General features: G+C 45.4%; 1 protein-coding gene across 1 annotated transcript; it reads right to left on the bottom strand.

Annotated features, from left to right (window-relative positions):
- Nucleotides 1-486: 486 nt before the first annotated feature.
- On the bottom strand, nucleotides 487-16,564 carry LOC113452840 (uncharacterized). Its single transcript, XM_026724316.2, has 4 exons — nucleotides 16,029-16,564; nucleotides 6,876-7,125; nucleotides 5,610-5,852; nucleotides 487-2,500 (listed from the first exon to the last, which is right to left on the bottom strand). Exons 1-4 carry the CDS (start codon nucleotides 16,194-16,196, stop codon nucleotides 1,062-1,064), a joined length of 2,100 nt encoding a protein of 699 aa, XP_026580101.1. The 5' UTR covers nucleotides 16,197-16,564; the 3' UTR covers nucleotides 487-1,061.
- Nucleotides 16,565-16,679: the final 115 nt, after the last annotated feature.

Below are 16,679 nucleotides of genomic sequence, written 5' to 3'. Positions count from 1 at the left end.
CCTCGAGTAATTTTAGGGCATAGGAAGCCAACTCTGGCCTAGGTCATTTACAGTCCCCTGTGGCCCTGTTTCCCCCTCCTCCCCCCCTGGGTATGTCATAAATCAGATTCTCCAACTGAGCACATTCATGGACTGGGTGTCATCAATCACATTCTCCAATTACGGTCTGGGTGTCATCAATCACATTCTCCAATTACGGTCTGGGTGTCATCAATCACATTCTCCAATTACGGTCTGGGTGTCATCAATCACATTCTCCAATTACGGTCTGGGTGTCATCAATCACATTCTCCAATTAAATATATTCGTGGGCAAAAGCTCTCTGGTATTTTAGTTACATTCTTTTAAAGCTTAAGAGTTGGAATGTACTTTCCCTTCCAAACTGCTGCACTGCTCTTCCAGATTTTCTTCCTCCCCCCACCCTTTTTATTTTTTAATGGCAACTACTAAAACAAGCCTAGGAATGTTTTGTGAGTTGACACAAGGTTCTTGGGAAACGCAAAATCTTTTTGGTTTTATTGTATATGAAGAACCCGAAACAACAGGCATTCACTGATCTAGCACAGATTAGTCTGCATGGATCATCCGTGGCAAACAATAGAGAACTACCCATTTTTTGTGGTTTGGTCCCTGATATCAAACAACCGAGATCACAAGCAGACTTCAACCAAAGAGACTTTTCTTCCACCCCCTTCCGTTCTCCTGTCTGCAAAATTAAGAGAGTCAGTTCAGAATGAGGAGAAGCAGCAGCAGCCGATAGAAAATATCTCGGGGTTTTCGACGGAGATCTCGAGTTCAGGTTCAGCGCTGCTTTGCATGCAGGCCTGTAGGTGTCCTATGTCTTGAGAGGTTAACGTTTGAATTCAGGACATCCTCAGCCAAATTCAGGACACCGCAATGGGGAAGAACGTGCAGGAGGCCGTCTTGCCGTCCAAACGAAGGAACTTTTGCAACACGATCGCAACAAAAACCGAACCGCCCCCTCCCCAACACATTCAGACGTGAAGTTTAGCTTTCACGTGCGTCCCAAATGAATGTCCAGTTATTATTATTATTTTCCTCTAGTATTTGGCAGTTCGGGAACTCTTGAAGGAGCGAGACACGATCTTCTTCAACTCTTTGAAAGAACGGCTGCGTCGAAGCTTAAAGTTGTGAGGTGGCAAATCGGACGAATCCAACGTGGCGGACCCGTGTAGCCATCGGTCTCCAAGCTGGTGGAACATCCATTCTCCATTCAGGCTGACCGCGCTGGTCGCTTCTACCTCGCTCAGCCTGGGCCCGTTGCCGGGAAGTCCGGCCCGCTGGCGAGGCGGCAGGTCAAAATGGCCGCCCTCCGGGAAACAGAAGGTTGCTGGGGTATCGGAGGAAAAGGCGAGGTTGCGGTTCAAAACCACCGGTGGCAGGAATGTCCCTGCTTTCGCACGATGGCGTCCAGAGGACCTGCTGGAAATTTCCAGCACCGATGTCCATTTCGGCTTGGTGGCCTTGCCTCGGTTCGGTTGAAGTTGGCTGGGACACACCAGGCCCGCGGCCGCGTGAACATTCATTTCGGAACTGGCTCGGGCCCTGCCCACCCCGCGGGATGACGGCTTGCGCCGGAGGCTTAATCTGCGTAGCAATTCGCGGGGGCTCAACCAGCTTCTCTCAGCTGCCTTCTCTCCTCGCTCGGAGGTTTTCACCAACTCCCGCGAAGAGTGTTTGCCTTTGTATAGTTTGTCGATGCCAGTTGTAGCCCGAGGCAATGGAGATTCCTTTCCGAAGGAGGACTCTGTCTTGATTATCAGTTGGTGGGGCCCTGCTGCCCAAATTTTTCTATCCAGCGTGGAGGATGGCTTGTTCAGGACGAGTTTGACGGAAGGATCCTGTGTCGTCGTGAGGGACATAACAGACGACTCGCTAGGTTTAACCAGGTTGGTGGGGCTCGACTGAAACAAGCTGATCTCTGGGAATGGCGGGAAGTCCCACAACCCATCCAGGACTCTGGAATCTCGTGCTCCCTCTGAACCTTCGGGAGAACGCAAGTGGGAACAGGTGGAGATACGCCGTCGGATCTTCCATCCTGGAATCGGGCCCAGGACTTGACCAGCCACCGGTCCCGAGCTGCAGATGGACGTCATGGATAAGCTTTTCTGATTCCCCGCGAGGTATCCCGATTCGGTTCGACTCGCTGCCGTGCGGCACTTGTACCGTAGCACCAGTTTCGCCACGTATTGTTCCAAGCGGATCTTCGGGAGTCCACCGGAGCAGAGAGGGTCTCTCTTGGGAGAGTCGGATCTGGAAACCTGGGGAGGCGTCTCGTCAAGATCTTCTTGGGACGAGCTTTGAGAGAGGCCGTTGGTGAAGAGGGGGCTCTGTAAAGCTACTGCGTGGAGAGGACTGGGGTAGTGGTAGACTTCGTTGGTGTTTCGGGAGACCAAATCGGACTTGTACCGTAGAAGCTGGAAATTCGGGGGTCTCGGGAGGGGTAGGGATCCAAGGCCCAACAGGAACTCGAGGTCACCTGTCCCAAGAGACACAATGAAAAAGAACTCATGAGGTACAGGAATCTACAATTCTGCGCAACCCTAGGTAGAGGCAGATATTTCCCTCTCTGGGCACGATGAGAATATATCTGCTGAATATAACTCTGCATTGGCAACAAGAAAGGCATCCGGCCAGTAAAACCCTCTGCTAGCTCCATTCAGTTGCACTGATTCCACCCCGCAAGGGATTATGGGATCTTTAAAAGATGAGGATGATCTTTTTAATGAAACAAAAATAAGGAATCAGTAGCTCCCAAGGACACTTTCAAATTGTAGGATTATAGACCGGGACAGGACATCTACCTACCCACTCAGAGCATCCTTTCTGTAGATAGTCCTTGACTTACAACAGCTCATTTAGTGATAGTTTGAAGTTACACTGAAAAATGTGACTTACGACTGTATTTCACACTTATGTCCATCACAGCATCCCCCGGGATAAAAAGTGACGCATATTTATAATGGTCGCAGCGTCCTGAGGTTGTGTACTGCAGTGTCCCGGGGTTGTGTGCTGCAACAGCACAAATCTTAAGCTACCTTTCCCCGACGTCTACACAGAAACAAATTCAGACTGAATGACGTGCCGAGGATTTTGCTTTTAAGCCATAATTAGGTGGGGTATTCTGTACCTTGCCTTGAGGGGACTATAAAACGGAGACATGTTCATGTAAACAAACAGGTTGGAACAGGGGAAGTTGACTGTGTTGCACGTCGAAGCAAAAACACAATTAAACTCTGGTGCCTGGCTAACTTGGATCGTTTCCTGGATCGACAGCTCCGAGATAGCGTGCCAGGTTTACTCATACGAGGGGGTAGAATCCCATCGGGACTTTCTAGAAGATTGAGAAGATACTAAGCACCCCTGAAGGATTCCCCCACTCCCCAAAAACACACCAGGAGGATGTGTGTTAACATTTGCTTCCTTTAGCTTTGCAATAAAAGTATTCAAAAGATCGAATAAATAAATCGATCCAGCCACGCATTTATTATTCCTCTCCTCGATGTGAACTGAAAAGTTTCTAGTCCTCATTGCTGCTCCCAACCTCTTTGAAATATTCACAAACTAGAAGAGGCACTGAATTTGAGAATTAAACTTCTCTTAAGAGGCTGGTTTTTAGGAATCTTTTATAACAGCCCTGTAAGGTAATCCATGCTAAGAGTGACAGGGAAATACCAGAGATCCAGGTTCAAATCTCTCCCTCTGTCAGATGGCTCCTGAGCTTGCTACATACGGTCTAATCATGGTTTATTACACAAACCCTACTGCAATGTTTCTCAATGTTGACAACTTCAAGATGCGTGGAGTGGACTTCAACTCCCAGAATTCTCGGAATTGAACTCCACCCATCCAAGGTATGTCAGTTAAGGAATTCTGGGAGTTGAAGTTCACCCATCTTGAGGCACGCCAACTAGGGAATTCTGGGAGTTGAATTTTATCCATCTTCAAGTTGCCAACGTTGACAGACAGTGCCTTGCTGGCTGGATTCACTCAACACGCTTAGCCTGACTCCAAACAGGAGTCAGCCAATGAAATCAGCCAAGATTTCACTGTCATTCTTAGCATGGGCTGTTGTAAGAATTTCAAAAACCAGCCTCTTAAGAGCAGACTTCGTTCTCAAATTCCATATACCTTCTCTAGATTGTGGCTATTTCAAGGTTGCTGGGGGCTGCGATGAGGACTAGAAGCTTTCTTCATATCATATAGACATATACATAATTTTGTATTTATTTTGTCATGTTTATGCAGTGTATATTGGAGGTGGTGACCCTTTGAGAGCTGTATGCAACGAAATTTCATTTTAATGTATACAGATTAGTGTACATTCAAAGTGACAATAGTTTTTATTCTATTCTATTCCATTCCATTCCTCTTCTCTTCTCTATCTCTCCTCTATTCCACTCCATTGTTATCTCATATTCTATTCTATTCTATTCTATTCTATTCTATTCTATTCTATTCTATTCTATTCTATTCTATTCTATTGTCTCTTCTCTTCTACTCTGTATCTCTTCTCTTCTCTCTCTTTCTCTCTGCTATATTCCATTCCACTCCATTGTTATCTCATATTCTATTATATTTCCATTCTATTCTATTATTCCATTACTCTACTCCACTCTCTCTATTCTTTCTTCGATTCACATCTAGGAGAGGCTGAGAATGATAAATGCAGGCCGGAATCAATTTATTCGACTTATAATAAATACCTTACTCTAAAGACTAAAGACCGCTCAATGTTGAAACATCCTCCTAGCGGAGATACTTTCAAAATTTCCCAGGGGAGCTTCTATGGCCAAGGTGGGACTTGAACCCAGGCCTCCTTGCCTTCGACCACAGACTCTCGTGTTTCATGTTCCTCTTAAGGACGTTCCCTCATATTCAGGATGGAGACACGCACACACACACACACACACACACATACACACAGTCACACTCCCCATTACGAGGCCTTAATGTTGTGATCCATCAGCAGAGTCAGACAGTGGGGAGGAACATAGGCCAGTCTGGGAGTCTGGGGAGGACTCAGACGAGGGTTCTGCGTCCAACACAGAGATGGGGCCAGGACCATCTGGGAGTGGGGTGCTGCCTCCGGAGCCTCCAGAATCTGACAGCAGCGAGGCAGAGGAATAGCGAGAGCCTGTTCCCAGTGTGTGCATGCACAGAGCTGCTAGAAGGCAAGAAAACTTAAGACAAAAGGGGAAACTCTGGAGTAAGGCTTGGAGGCGATTGGCCCTCCCATAAGACATAAAGGAGGAGCAAAGGGAGAGGAGCCTTTGCAGGAAGCAATTTTGTTTGTACTGATCGGTTTGAAGCCTGAAGCTCTGCGTTGAATTTATGCTCCGGTTGGCCTCGTATAACTAATTGGACATTTAGTTGTGGCAGCATTTCAAAGGAAGATAAAGGTGCGTGATTATCAGACTTATCCTGAAGGACTTTGGCAGACTTCTGTGGGACTATTTACAAACTGTTTGAGACTCATTACGGGCGGTGAATGACTAAAATTCACAGCTGTTGAAATAAAGAAAAAAGGAGTTTGAGACTAACGTGTGTTTGTGAGTGTCTTCATGAGCCTTGGTCAGAACACTTACCGGTGGATACCGGACGTCGATTGTCGGTCCCGGCTACGCTGGCCAAGGTCAGGCGCTGAAGCTGGAGGTCAAGGAGCCGGACGGCAGCCTCGTCGGTGGACCGCGGCCGGATCAAACCATTATCGCGCAATCCAGGCAGGTGAGAGAGGGAACCGATGCTACACCGTGACGCCCTGGCTCCGTCGCTGTGCACCGAGGCGCATGAATCCGAGAGGGAGCCCATCTCGCTGGTTTCGTAAAACCCTGAAAGGCGCAGAGACCCCCTGGTTATGACAGGCCGGGCTGCAAACTCCAGGTAGTCCTCGACTTACAACAAAATTGTTCTGTCGCTAAGCAGAACATCCTTTCGGGGAGATTTGCCCCATTTCACGACACTCGCCACAGTGGTTAAGCGAACCGATGAAGTGGTGCAACACTGTAACTGTCGTAACTATGAGTCAGTTGCCAAGAGCCTGAGTTTCAATGGTTATAAGTATGAGTCGGTTGTCAAGCGTCTCCGTTTCGATCACATGACCGGGGTGCGTGTGCTACAACGGCCGTAAGTGTGAAAAAAAATGGCCGTTAAGTCACTTTTTTTGGTGCCATTGTAACAACGTCAGTCACTAAATGAACTGTTGTAAGTCGAGGACTGCCTATACTAACTAAAAAAACTTTTTTAAAAAATGTTTTAACAGGAGATCAGATCGATCAATCATGGGCAGATCTGATGGAACACCAGGTCTTTTTCTGCCATCTGTTTTCTAGGTTTCTATCACGATGGACCCTCCACGGGTAGGAGCAGTCTACCCCAAATGCCAAATACCTTACCCAAACAGGGAAGGGATGATGGCTTGTGTGCCCAGTTCTCTCCAGGACTGATTGGAACTGCCAGATTACAATACCCATCCCCCTCAATTTTGCACATATTTTTTCAATTTATCAGCTGAGTAGGACTAACCCTAATCTAACCCTAACATCAAACTGGCTAACTAACAGGCAGGTTCAGTCCCAAGCCAGGATTTTATCTTGTGGAGGTACAGATGGCTTAAACTACCAACCATACGTTGGGGTTTCACAGTTGGCTGCCATATCTTAGCTTGCGTTAACCGTGGCTTGCTGGGCCATAGATGAACAAATCGATGACTTTGTCGGCCTGCCAGAGAGCGTTTGGAATGGTCGAACAGACCCAGGTTTATACAAACCCTGGTCAGGGAAGATAAACAAAGGCAGACATCCAAGAAGGGAAATGAAAATAATAGGATGTGGGTTGTCTGATCAAGGACGTACCTGAACTGGGTCTAGAATCGGCTTCTGGCACCTCCGTGATGTCTCCTCCGTTGAGGCCCACTTTCTTGGACTCCTCACCCATCATCCTCAGCCCCAAACCGTCCTTCTCTGCACCATCTTCAGCGGGAACACACAACTCCATGTTCTCCGATGAAGTATACAGGCCACAACCGAGAACGCCTTGGTTTTGCTCCAACTTCGCGCCACTGGGATGGGTCAACTTTCCATCCCCAAAGCCATTGGGGTCCTCCTGTTTGGCCAGGTGGAAGAAGAAAGGAAGGTCAAAAGATCTCTTTTTGGGAAGGGGTTTTTTGCAAAGACCCGTGGCACTCAACCTCGGAGGGATCCTATGTTTGCTGGAGTAGGTCCCTCACACACCCTGTCCATCCTCCCCTCGTTTATGCCTCCTGCGTGGATGCCAAAATTGTTGGCCTGAAGGTACCGTATGGATTCTGACCACAAGACAAATGTTACGACGGTCCCAAGAAGCAAAGTATATATATATATCAATCAATCAATCAATCAATCAATCATTCGGCTTTGCTCGGGTATTTTCCCACGTCATAGTAGTTGTGCTTTTAAAGTTGATGAGATTCTGCTGAAACGTTGCTACAACTTTAAAAGCACAACTACTATGACGTGGGAAAATACCCGAGCAAAGCCGAATGCCATACATGTAAGTACCTGTGAAAACTTAAGAATATATATATATATATATGCACGAAATGCCACTCACGCGTTATCACAAAGTCTCCAGAAGCCTACAAACTTGAAATTTGGCACGAAGGTTCCTCTTGGCTTCTAGGGGCTCACTAAAAAAGGATTTTTTTTCCAAATGACCATCAGAGCATTTAGAGTATTTCCTATATTATTATTATTATTATATTATTATATTATTACACACTCTGATGCTAAGGAGTTCTACTCCTCCTCCCCACCTGAAAATAAATCTCTTCCAAATGCAAAAAAACAAGCAGAGGAGTTTCAGTTTTAGTTCCACAGCAACTAAGCAGCTTTAGTACAGAACAGTTGAGCTAAGCCACGCCCAGGCTCCTTGCTGTCTCCTTCTTGCTCACACAGCAAATACTGTTTCAGTTTCCAAACGGCCCTCAACTCTCTCACACACTAGCCAGATGAATACCGATGAATGCTGGTAGACAGAGGCAGATTTTTTTTCCCCTTTATTTTCCTCCCCCAAAACTTAACCTGACCACATAGTTTCGTAGGGAAGCATGGGTAATAGAGCTAGTATAAGATATTAATGTGTTAGGATGGGTACGTGGGCGAGCCTCGTGAGGAGAGGGGTACAAATTCAATTTATTTTCATTGTTCTCGTCAGCATCTCAAAGAGAGCAAGACCGAATCGTTTATACGATAATCCTATTTTTCATGAGAGACATCTATATAGTGAGATATATTCGGGGTAGTCCTTGACTTACGACCAAAATTGGGACCTGAATGTCTGTTGTTAAGCGATGTGGTTATTTGGTGAATTTTGGTCATGTGGCTGTAGGAATGCTGCAATGGTCATAAGTGCAAGGACCAATCACAAGTCATTATTAGACTGTATTCGTTTTCTCTCTTTTTTTTTTCTTCCATCCTTCTCCATATTTTCCTTTCCTTTCTACTTTCCTTTCTCTTTTTTCTCCTTCTTTCCTTCCTCTCTCCTTTTCCTTTTCTTTCTTTCCTTCCTTCTTTTCATTTCTTCTCCATATTTTCTTAATTCCCTTTCTTTCTTCTTTTCCTTTCCTTTCCTTCCTTTTTCTTTCTTTTCCCTCCTTCCTTCCTTCTCTATCCTTCCTTCCTTCCTTTTCTTTTTCCCTTTCTTCCCCACATCTTTCCTTCTCCATATTTCTCCAATTTATGTTACCTGCCCGCCTCGCAAAACCAGTGACTGACACAATTCTTCCTGCTGGATTGCTAAAACAATGGACGTAAAACAAATAAACGAATGAAGTAAGCCGAATATTAATCCACTTGATAGTATGTTCCAAGCCTAGCCGCATTCTTTCTGGATCTTTCGAACAAAATACATTCCATCATTTCACGTGGGTTGATCCAAACACTTCCTGGTGCAAAGCAACATGTTCAGCGTAGGGCACACTGAGTAAACCAGTTTTACAGCTACTACCCAGTTGGTTTCCTCTTTTTGTGTGTCTTCTTGATCAATAAACAGCCCTGGCATTGTAGCTACAAAGAACGAAAGCTGTGAGATTGGAGAAGTGATCCAAAAAAGAGAAAACATTATAAATCCAAAGACAATTCACCATTGAAAAGTGGATTTATGTCAAAATTCCAAGTTGGGAAAATCCAAGCCAAAAAGAGAAGCTGTTTTGTTTTTGTTTTTTACTTTGCACCTGACATAAAACGAGGAATCGTCTTTGGAATGCAACAGGTGGGAAGTGAGAGCTGAAGAAACAGGCTTTCTTGACAGCAGAAAAATTAGATTTACTGTCCATTTAGTGAGGCCTCCAGGACAGAGGTAACATAACTGGTTTGCAAATAATTAATCTACACCTTGAACTAACAAGAGACCTGGGCAGGACTCTACAGCCAAAGGTTGTAAAAGATTACATTTTATAATGAGGCTGCATGATAAAGATATCGTGAAGTGGCTTCCGATTTTCTTTAACAGCAGTTATGAATACATTTATTCTCTTTTTTCTCTGTTAAGGCAGCGATTCTCCACCTTGGCATTGGGGATATGGGTGGATTTCAACTCCCGGATTCCTCCTGGCTAGGGAATTCTGGGAGTTGAAATCCACATACTTTAGAATTGCCAAGTTTGAGATACACCGCTCCAAGACTACATCATATCTTCCTTCTTTCCATATTCTATCCTTTCTGATCACCCAACCCATAAATCACTTTCTCCCTCATTTTCAGCAAAAAAAACTCCTCAAAGGACTTTTAGTCCCTGATAAATGTGATTATTGCTTTTTCCACCAACCAAGCAGGTCCATTTTTGCCAAGTTTGCAATTCTTCCCCAGCGCTATCAATATTTCAGAATCTTTTTCTCTGTTCGTGCATCTAATAATCTCCCTGCGTTTTACTCTGCAGAAAACTAACCATCTATACTTTTTTTTTTTTCTAGTCGTCTATCCATTAATGACAGCCGAAAAAGTTCTGCCTTCGATAGAATATTTTAAATTCTTGGCGTCATTCAACGGGGTTGAACCCGATCCTTTCTAACGTGAGAATTCCTTGCTCTCTGAGCTTGGTTGTTTTTGTTAAAGACGTTTCGTGACTCCAATAGGTAACATCATCAGTGCTAGAAGGGGCATTTGGAGCAAACCCCGCTCCCTTCTAACATTGATGATGTTACCTAGTTGGATCATAAAACGTCTCCAAGAAACCAAGCAAGTTCAAAGAGCACTAGGGATCCCAGTCTTCTTCCTCCTCTTCTTCCTCCTCCTCCTCAAAACCCTATTCCCTTTTAGCACTGATGATGCTACTTAGTTGGGTCATGAAACATCTTTAACAAAAACAACCAAGCTCAGAGAGCATCAAGGACCACACAGTCCTCCTCCTCCCCTTCCTTCCTTCCTTCCTCCCTCCCTCCCTCCCTCGATTCCTTCCTTCCTCCCTTCTTTCTTTCCTTCCTTCCTCCCTCCCTTGATTCCTTCCTTTCTCCCTTCTTTCCTTCCTTCCTTCCTCCCTCGATTCCTTTCTTCCTCCCTTCTTTTCTTCCTTCCTTCCTCCCTCCCTTGATTCCTTCCTTCCTTCCCTTTGCAAACCCCTCTCCCTTCTAGCACTGATTATGTTCCCTAGTTGGGTCATGAAACGTCTCCAAGAAAACCACCAAGCTCAGAGAGCCACAAGGACCCCCCCATATCAACTCTGAGCTACAAATATTTTCTTCTATCCAATCCACTTGTATATAAACAGAGAGCAAATCCCACTCTCTCCTAGCACTGATTATGTTACCAAGCTGGATCATGAAAGGTCTGTAAGAAAACAACCTAGCTCCTCCTCCTTCTCCCCACAATCCCCACTCCCTTCAAGCACTGATGATGTCTCCTAGTTGGGTCATGAAACATCTGTGAGTAAAGAACCCAGCTCAGAGAATATTATATAGGATTCTACATTCCTCCTCCTCCTCTTCCTCCTCCTCCTCCTCCCTCCATCATTCCACAATCCCCACTCCCTTCTAGTTCTAGTTCTGATGATGTTCCCTAGTTGGGTCATGAAACGTCTGCAAGAAAACCTTACAGTCCTCCTCCGCTTCTCCTTCCTTTCTCCTCCTCGCAAACTCCCCTCCCTTCTAGCACTGATGATGTTCCCTAGTTGGGTCATGAAACGCCTGCAAGAAAACCACCCAGCTCAGAGAGCCCCCAAGGACCCCACAGTTCAACCCCAAACTATAAACATTCTCCTTTTATTGGTCCTTTCTAGCTTTTGCTTGTTTTACACACATCTGCCAAACACACCCTGATGGTTCGATCGCGCTTTCCTAAATCCTTCCGAACCTGAGATTGAACCGAAACTGGGGTGGGGGGGGGAGGAGGAGGAGGAGAAAAAAAAAATCTATCTTCGCATAGTAGGCAAACTTTGAAAACCACAGGAATGCCAAGAGGTAAAGGTGAGCAAAGAGCAAATAATTTAATGTTTTTGTTTTGCAGAAAAGGTAAGCGTGCCAACAGTAGCCTCCGGTCGAGAGGGATCCCATGCCAAGAGGAAGTCCCCACCAGCGCAAACAGAAAGTGTATTGTTTTGGTGAGCGTACCCCAGGGGGTGGGATTCAATTTTTTTAACAACCAGTTCTGTGGGCGTGGCTTAGTTGGTGGCCGTGGCTTGGTGGTCATGATAGTGGCTGGGCGTGGCCAACTCAATATCACTCACAACTCCTCCAGAATTCCTCCTCCAGTCTTGTTAGCTCAGGAATTCTGGGAGTTTGAAGTCCACAAGTCTTAAAACTTGCCAAGTTTGAAAACCCTGGTTGTAGAGATTTCCAGACCCATCAAACTTCTAGATTTTCTTCTTCCAAGCTTGGCTTGGAATGGGATGGAGACCGGAGGACACGATGGAGAAGGAAAGACATACAGGTAGCCCTCGACTTAAAACGCAACCGAGCCCAACATTTCTGTTGCGAAGCAGAAACACATTCCTTAAAGTGAGCTTTGCCCTTAATTTACGATCTTTCGGGCCACCGTTGTTCAAGTGAAACCCTGAAGTTGTTAAAAGTTGGGAAGTGAATCTGGCTTCTCCCCCTTGGGAGGAAGGAACCGCCATAAATATGACTCAGTTGCCGAGTGTCTGAATGTTGATCACATGACTGCAACCGTCGTAAGTGTGAAGAACGGCCATAAGTCACTTTCCTTCAGTGCCGTTGTAACAACTGTGGCAAGAGAGGTTGTAAAACGAGGTGAAACTCACTTAACAAATGTCTCAGCCACAGAAATGTTGGTCTCAAGTGTTGTCTACCTGTAAAGACGTCGACATCTTGTCTGGTTATTTTGAAATAATTTTTGGAGGACATATATTTTCGTGTGTAGTTTTATTATATTAAGATTTCTTTGTGCTCAGTAAATAATCATGTTATTATTGTAATAAGGGTGTTCAGAGCGTACTATATATCTCATTGATTTGATAGTTGTACTAAGTTGTATTTTGTAGTAATAGAGTTGTTTATATAATTGTACTTTGTCTTCTACCTGTTATCTTTTATTCCCCTTTTTATTATTTCATGTTTATTTGATCAAATAAATAAATTGACCAAATAAATAAATAAAATCCATCATGGAACATCCATTTTTTATTTTTTTTAAGCGGGGAGACCTTTAAAACTAGAATTCATTAAGGATTAAAAGTAATCCTTGCAGACCCATTCTGTAAACACATGATTAGATCCCGTAACTGCATCAACCGTCCTGGACAATCTTTAACTCAGCCCACCTATAAAGGTTTGGCACACAAACGCACACCTGGAAGAGGCTCGCTGGCTGTAACACCCAATGCTTCATTCAGCTCAGCATCACACCTTGTTCCTCTCTGCACCCCTTCAAAGTAGGCTAAATTTTTGCACAAAATAGAATAGAATAGGATAGGATAGGATTCAGGATATAGAGGAGAGGCGAGTAGAGTAGGATAGAACAGAATAGGATTCAGGATACAGTAGGATACAGTAGAGTAGAGTAGGATTCAGGATAGAGTAGAGTAGTGTAGTTTTATAGGATAAGATAGGATAAAACAGAATAGAACAGAACAGAACAGAACAGAATTCAGGATAGAGTAGAGTAGGATAGGAGTAGAGTAGGATAGGATAGGTTAGATTCAGGATAGATAGAGTAGAATAGAATGAAGAATAGACTAGACTAGACTAGACTAGACTAGACTAGAATAGAATAGAATAGAATTCTTGATTGGCCAAGTATGATTGGACACACAAGGAATTTGTCTCCAGTGCATAAGCTCTCAGTGTACGTTTAAAAAAATACATTCATCAAGAATCATAAGACACAACACTTCGCGAAAGTCATGGGTTCCTAATAAGCAATTAAATCATACTAGGAAACAAATAAAACAATATAAATTGTAAAGATACAAGAAAAAAAAAATCGCTTCTCTGTCATCTTTTGGGGGGGCCACCAAACCAAGAACCCCCCCAAAAAAAAAATTACAGTGGAAAACCCAGATTTTAATCTACGTTTGTGTTTGCAAGCACAGAGGAGGAAGCATGGATGGCTCCAGACTGTTCGACGGTGGGAGCCTTCCCATATGTTGGCTACCACACCCAGCTTGGAGATCACACCGAGCCCAATTCGCACACATCTCCCCCTTCTTCCAGTCCACCCCTCACCAGCTCCATCCCTGATCCTTCCCCGCCCCCTTTTCAGAGCTCCAATATTATGGCCCATCTGCGCCACGTTGCCAACAAGCTGTTTTTGCTCTCGCACTTCTGTATACCTGGCTCATCTTCCGGGTTCCTAGCTCAGCCTTAAAAATCTAATCCTTCGGTATTTGGAAAGTAGGTGTGAACATCTTAGGAGGATCCCACTTTTCTGACCCCACCCCAACCCAACCCAGCTCAAATCCTCCCCACTCAATTTGCAATTTCTCCCCTCTCCTTTCCCCGTCCTAATTTTCAACACAACTTGTCTTTTTTTTATCAACCTCCCTTGCTTTGCAAATTTATATTCTTATTTCCAGGTAACCAGAGGCGGCCTTTTTTCACCTGAAAAAAATCCACCTGAGATCTGTTCCCATTTACAAGTAGTTCTCGACTTACAACAGCAACAAAGCCCACTGTTATAAATCAATGACTGCCTGCAAGCTCACATCTTATGGCCAACTAAATCTGGACAGGCCCTGGACTTTAGTATATATTTTTCTTTCTTTTTTTCCTTGCAAACATTTCGCTTCTCATCCAAGAAGCTGGATGATTGAGACTCTCCACAGACATAAATTTGGTGGCAGGCATTTTTCTGTCTCCTGCCTCTGGTTTAATAGGCAAGGAATCGAATAATATTTTTTTAAAAAAATGATGTTGCTTGAGTCTGGAAAGGTGTACGGAAGTCTCCAGCTGAGTTTAACTCCTAATTTATGGAATATCTATAAATAAATAAAATGCCTGTTTTTATTGTTTATTTTTCTGGTTTCTCAATCCTACCCTCACCCGTGTAATTTCCTGGTGGTCTTCCATCCGAGTGTTTAACCAGACATGAAACATTAATTTTTCTCCAATTAGAGTAAAACCCACCCTCATTTGCACCTCTGTTTTTCTGCCTTTTCACAATTTGCGTGCACACACACATACACACACACATACCATAGGTGAGGTCTATACCACCCAGCCCCCAGTGTCCCCTGGGGGTGTGACCAGGCTGAAAAAGCAGCCGAACATTTCTAACTAAACTAAGCCTTTAATTGCAATAAATCCTGAATTCCCCCCACACACCTCCCTTCCTTCTACTCCTGTGCAGTCAATTTTAGCTTACAAGCATTTTTTTTCAGGTAGAGAATTTCTTCTTAGGGTTTTTAATTTAAAATCCCCCTGTAGGGCCTTACAATCAACTCCATGGTTTAAAATTAAAGTGAAATATTGTAAAAAAAAATTTTTTTTTCTTTTCTCTCTTTGCTCCGACTTCAGGCATGGTTTTAACTTAGAACCAACTCTAAGCAAGCAGAGTTCAATTCCTCGCAGAATAATCGATATTTCCCCCTCCCCCCCCCCAAAAAAACCCCCTATAATATCCACCTTCTATACAGGAATATAATTCATATCTCTTCCTTCCCCTACCCACCCCAACCCAATATCTGGTTTAGGGAAGAAGGAAAGGCCAAAACTTTCCTGGCTGAGTTCCCTTTAAGCCTGATGTTTTGACATTTTTTTAAAAATGAACAAGTCAGGAAATATTTTTAAATAGCATTCAGGATCAAGTGAAAAGATTGCTGGTTCCTGTCTCACCGTTTTTCCCCCACTGTTCAAATCTGCAAATCCCAAACATGGATACTGACCACATGGCGGAAAAAAACCCCTCCCCAAATTCCAGGCTGCTTTTTAAAACAACAAAAGCAGCTATTTCCCCCCCACCCCCAAGCTGGAATGATGGGAGTTGTAGTCTAATCGTGCTTTTAATTTAGAGCCCCTAAAAGATCCCCCCACCCACCCAGATTTCCACTAGCTCAGAGACCCATTTGCTCCAAAGGATTATTCGCAACTTCTCCTGGGCTCTCCAAGAGATCCTTTAAGGGTCGATCCTCCCCAACACGGGGCCAAACAAAATCCAGAGAATTTCTGGATTATTTTTTTTTAAAAAGGGGAAAAGCTAGAATCCTTTCATAGGATTCCTCGAGAGTCGGGGCTCCCTTGATGGTGGAGGCAGGTTGGACAGAAGCCATCAAGAAATCCAGATTTCAAAGCGGCTGCTTCCCTGCCCGATAAAACCACTGGATCCCGCCAGTTTGCTCACCTGATTTTTTGGGGGGGGTGGGGGGAAAGAGGAGCCTGGCACCTGATGGAATAATAATTATTTTTTTTAAAGCCAAGATTTTCTTGGCTTTCCCCAAGAACGCCCCGGATTCCCGGGAAGGTTTCCACGCGTGCAATTTCCACCGGGGTGGGGAGGAGGAAGGAGAAACCAGGGCTGGCAACGCAGCCCACCCACCCACTCACCCCCCAAAAAAATTAAATATCCCCCCCCACATCTCACCGATCGGGGCTCCGAGCCAGCCAAGGCGCTCTCCACGTTCGCTTTCTGCATTTCGCGCAAGAGATCCAGTTCCCAAAGGCCGGCCAAGCTAGCTTGGAGACGCTCGCCGATGCGAAGCCGCTCGTGGCCGGACCACAGCGAGGGGGGCACGGCCCGGCGGCTGGCCATGGGGACCCCCGGACGGGGTGCCTGGAAGCCCCCCTCCCCCCCAAAAAATCGTGCGCCTTTGGAAAGAGCTGGCTGGCTGGCTGGTTGGCACGCACCTTTGTGCCAGGTGCCCGGAGCTGGGAAGCAAAGCAGGTGAAGTGGCAGAGAAAGGGGGTGTGGGTTTTAAAACCCAAAGAGGGGGGGAGGGGTCGAAGAGAGGGGAGGGGAGCAGATCTGGGGGGGTGCGAGGTTGTTCTCCCCACCCACCCCCGTTCCCAGCCGGGAGAACTTCAGCCGATGTGGGAAAAGCCGCTTCCAGGGCGCAGCGAAGCGCAGTTCAGACAAAGGAGAAAGGTTTGAACGCGTCACGTGCAAACCGGGGATCTTCTGCCCTCCCCTCCCTTTGGGGGGCGGAGGGGGGGCCCCCACGCCCCTTCCCCTCCCACATCACGTCGCCGGCTCCTGATTGGCCCAACCCACCAGGAGATATTTCTCTCCCCCCAC

This window comes from Pseudonaja textilis, chromosome 16 (genome assembly GCF_049901715.1).
Source record: "Pseudonaja textilis isolate UNSWEBS1 chromosome 16, rPseTex1.2, whole genome shotgun sequence".
Taxonomy (NCBI): Eukaryota; Metazoa; Chordata; class Lepidosauria; order Squamata; family Elapidae; genus Pseudonaja; species Pseudonaja textilis.
The sequence above is the reverse complement of the archived record's forward strand: the minus strand, read 5'-3'. Positions and strand labels throughout refer to the sequence as shown.